This window comes from Podarcis gaigeae, assembly GCF_964106915.1.
Source record: "Podarcis gaigeae genome assembly, chromosome: 1".
NCBI lineage: Eukaryota > Metazoa > Chordata > Lepidosauria > Squamata > Lacertidae > Podarcis > Podarcis gaigeae.
In genome coordinates this window covers 115,446,623-115,450,396 of record NC_139678.1, presented here as the reverse complement: position 1 = coordinate 115,450,396, position 3,774 = coordinate 115,446,623, and the positions used below count along the sequence as shown (strand labels likewise).

General features: G+C 52.3%; 1 protein-coding gene across 1 annotated transcript; it reads left to right on the top strand.

Annotated features, from left to right (window-relative positions):
* Window positions 1–1,245: 1,245 nt before the first annotated feature.
* HOXD12 (homeobox D12) lies at window positions 1,246–3,284 on the top strand. Its single transcript, XM_083714421.1, has 2 exons — window positions 1,246–1,962; window positions 2,466–3,284. The coding sequence occupies exons 1-2, from the start codon at window positions 1,350–1,352 to the stop codon at window positions 2,702–2,704; spliced, it is 852 nt and encodes a 283-aa protein (XP_083570547.1). The 5' UTR covers window positions 1,246–1,349; the 3' UTR covers window positions 2,705–3,284.
* The last annotated feature ends 490 nt before the right edge of the window (window positions 3,285–3,774 follow it).

Sequence of the window (3,774 nt, the reverse complement as noted above, 5' to 3'; positions counted from 1 at the left end):
AGTTAGGTAAGGTTCCATGAGAGCACAGGAAAAATTGAGCTCCCTTCCCTTTCAGCACAATATTTTTCCCCAGGAATTGATATTTTTTAAAAAAATGTATATCCATTTTATACATTATATACATTATATGATTTATACATTATATCATATATATGCAGTTTATTGTAAAGAATGGCGTATGAGAAGGAGCAAGAACTCGCTTTTACTGGAAATCCTGGGAGAAAGACGCCAAAAGTTGTAATTTTAAAATGAGGAGAACTTATACTAACAAACAGCCTCCACTAGGTATGAACGGATAAGTTTCATTAAAATAAACATATCTCTCCCCCCCTCACCCTAATGTGTTCATTCGATTTCACAGATAAATAGGACACTTCTCCGTGCATTCAGTATACAGGTAGAACGTATTAATTAATATTCTACATAACATATGAGTAATGGGAACTGTTAATTCAGAATTCAGAACTGCCGAAATTGCATTGCGCCTGTGACCCAACGCATGCTTACCTAGGAGCAAACCTCGGTAAGCCTTACTTCTGAGTAAAGATTGCACCGCACATTTATGTTTACAGAAATACCTTAGAGTCACGCGGTGTGTCAAGTTCAAATCCTCATGTATCCGTGAGGGACTGCGGCTCATTCTACTTCCTGCTATCTCACAATAGACAGGAGGCAAAATATGTGCGGGATATGCGCGTATAAAATAACAAAACAATTTCCTTGCCGAAGCAGCACGTCCTCACCTTTGTATATAGATTGAGGTACTGTACTTAGACAAAGTTCATCAAGGCAAGCTTTGTATATTACTTGTGCAAAGAACAAATATGCAAGTGTGTGCGTGTGTGTAATATTACACACACACACACACACACGGTCTTAATTAACTCTTGGAAGAATAAATGATGGTGAGGGAAGCCATGATGGAGGTTAAAACGCAGAACCCGACTAATTTGCGCCTGCCGGGGAGGGAACAGAGAACGGGGGGGTTCCTGCAGGTTGAATCCCTGAAACGGGGGAGGGGGGTCTTCTAAAACTTTGCCACCAGGGCAATCCCCGTCCACTTGCCCTCGGGCGTCCCATGACTGGAGTCTACCATCTCTTCCCCCCCCGCTCCCGCCCTCTTCCTCCTCCTCTTCCTCCTCCTCCTCCTCCTCCGCTGCACTGGGGGTCCATCTCCTTCTTTCGAGAAGTTCTCCTGCAACTTTTCGCGAAGGAGGCTCGTCTGCTAGAGGCGCTGGAAATGCCGGGCTCGGGAGCACCCCCGAGCGAAGAAGAAGTCCTCTTCCGACAGTTCCACGCACACCGCCCTGAATGAAGACGGCGGAAGCGCACGTCCTTGGCGCTGGAAAATGTGCGATCGGAGCCTCTGCCGGCCGGGCTACGTGGGCTCCCTCCTGAACTTGCCCTCTGCCGCCGACTCCTTTTACTTCCCCAACCTGCGAGCTAATGGAAGCCACCAGCTGGCCGCCTCGTTGCCCGCGCTCTCCTACCCGAGGAGCCCCATCGCGTGGACTTGCGCCAGCTCCTGTCCAGCTCAGCCGTCCAGCCACGTACTCAGCGGCTCGACGCAGCCTCCGTCTTACCTCGCCGCAGCCACTGGCTCCCTCACCGGCGTCAGCCTCAACCCCAGCGGCAGCAAAGCCGCCTTGGACGGCCACCACCCCAAGTACTCCGCCCACGAAGCCGCTCCCAAGCAGGACGAGAGAGGCAGGCAGAGCCGGGAATCTTTGACCGACGACTCGAGTTGCGGGAGAATGGTGAGGATGGCGGCGGCGGCGGCGACTCAGGCCAAAGGGCTCAGGTATGAGCCGAGAAGCCTGCCCAGCGCATCAGCGTCTCTTTTGAACCCGGATTCTTCCGCCTCGGGCTTTATTAAGGAGGACTTCAAGCACGCCATCAACTTGAACCTGACACTCCCGCCCGCAGCAACCCAGCCAAACCTCAGACCTCCTCTGCAGGACGGTATGTGCCTTCTCGATGCTAGAGGAGAGAATCCTCCCTCCCCAACCCTCCCCAGCCAATAAAACCCCAGTCCCTGAGCCTTCACAAATGTTGCACCCAAACTCCGGTACACTCGGTGAGATTACTTCCACGGTAAAGCTGTTAGGCCTATCTATCTGCCTCACCGATTTCATTTCCATGAAAATCTGGGTAGGATTGCAGCCACCAACACGCTAGGCCTGCTCCTGCTTCGGGAGTAAGTCCCTCTGGGTTCAGTGGCGCTTGCTCCGGATGGGACTTCCATCCCACCCCAAAGCGCATAATCCTACAGGCTTAAATGCTAGAGGATTAAAAACTGGCTTTCTTGAAATAGGCTTCCCCACCTCCTTGCCATAGGCGCGGCTTCCTCCGCGCTTGCGTGAGACCACCCAGAGCACCGGGGACCCAGCTGGGTCAGAACAAGCGCGCCAAGCAAGAACGAACCAAACACAAACCCCTTCTCGATGTGTCTTGTTCTGTTGCAGGTTTGCCCTGGTGCCCCACGCCAGGGAGGTCGAGGAAGAAACGAAAGCCTTACACGAAGCAACAGATCACCGAGCTGGAGAGCGAGTTCCTCCTCAGCGAGTTCATCAACCGGCAAAAGCGGAAAGAGTTGTCCAACAGACTGAATCTGAGCGACCAGCAAGTGAAGATTTGGTTCCAGAACCGGCGGATGAAGAAGAAGCGCGTGGTGATGCGCGAGCAGGCGCTCTCGCTCTACTAGAGACGCCGCCCAGGGAGGGGGGCGTCTTGGGGCTGGCTCTCTTCCTCCCTGTTAATCATGAACTTGCCTCGGGAGCGGCTGTCTCCCGGCTCAGCAGAGGGACAACAAAGCGACGCGAAACCAAGCGAAACTACTACGGATTCCAGGCGAAAACGCAGGGAAAATCTGGAGGGGAGCGTTGACAGGGGTCTAGCCCAAGCAGCCAGATTCGCTCTCCGCCCCCCCCCCCCATCAACCTGCTTGGCTGTGTAAATCGGCAAAAGCCTCACTTCTTGGCTGAAGGGGAAAGGAAGTACAGTGGTACCTCGGGTTACATTCAGGTTACAGCCTCCGCTAACCCAGAAATAGTACCTCGGGTTAAGAACTTTGCCTCAGGGTGAGAACAGAAATCGCGCAGTGGCAGCGGGAGGCCCCATTAGCTAAAGTGGTGCTTCAGGTTAAGAACAGTTTCAGGTTAAGAACGGACCTCCAGAACGAATTAAGTACTTAACCCGAGGTACCACTGTAACTATAATAAAGGAAATGTGTGGCGTCAGCTCTCCCCACCCCACCCCGTCGTCTGTTTCTTTCTTTTGTTATGTTCTTTAACATTCATTCCACCCTCACCAAGACTTCAGTTGGGGGGAGAAACGCGTCGAGCGCCCGCCCCCCCCGCCGCCTGGATCTGCGTGAAAGCACAGGGAGAATATTGTGTGTGACTCTGGCTGAATGGGAAAGGCCCTAAAATTGTTGCATTGGCAGGTAATCCGTGTATGGCTCCAGCTACTTTGCAGTAGGACGCAGAGTGTGTGTGTGGGGGGGCTGTTGTGGGGGCTTGTTTTACCAAAACCACAAAACAAGGAAGCGCTGGAACATCTATTTTTTAAAGTGGTTCACAATAAAATGTATATATTTTTTTGAAATAGCTACACACAGACACGCACACATATGCGCACACGTGTATTTATTGCGACAAAGGCACGTGACCTCGCGGTCAAGGCTTGGCTGTCATCTTCCTCCGTTACTTCGCAAGGCGTTCCAGCGTTTTGGCCTCGTTGCCTGAGTCTCCTCCGTGGTCTCTGGGTTGCTCG

Coding starts and splice junctions, on each gene's coding strand:
- HOXD12 (XM_083714421.1), top strand. CDS start 1,350: ATGTGCGATCGGAGCCTCTGCCGGCCGGGCTACGTGGGCTCCCTCCTG. Junction 1,963..2,465: donor CAGACCTCCTCTGCAGGACG/GTATGTGCCTTC, acceptor GTTCTGTTGCAG/GTTTGCCCTGGTGCCCCACG.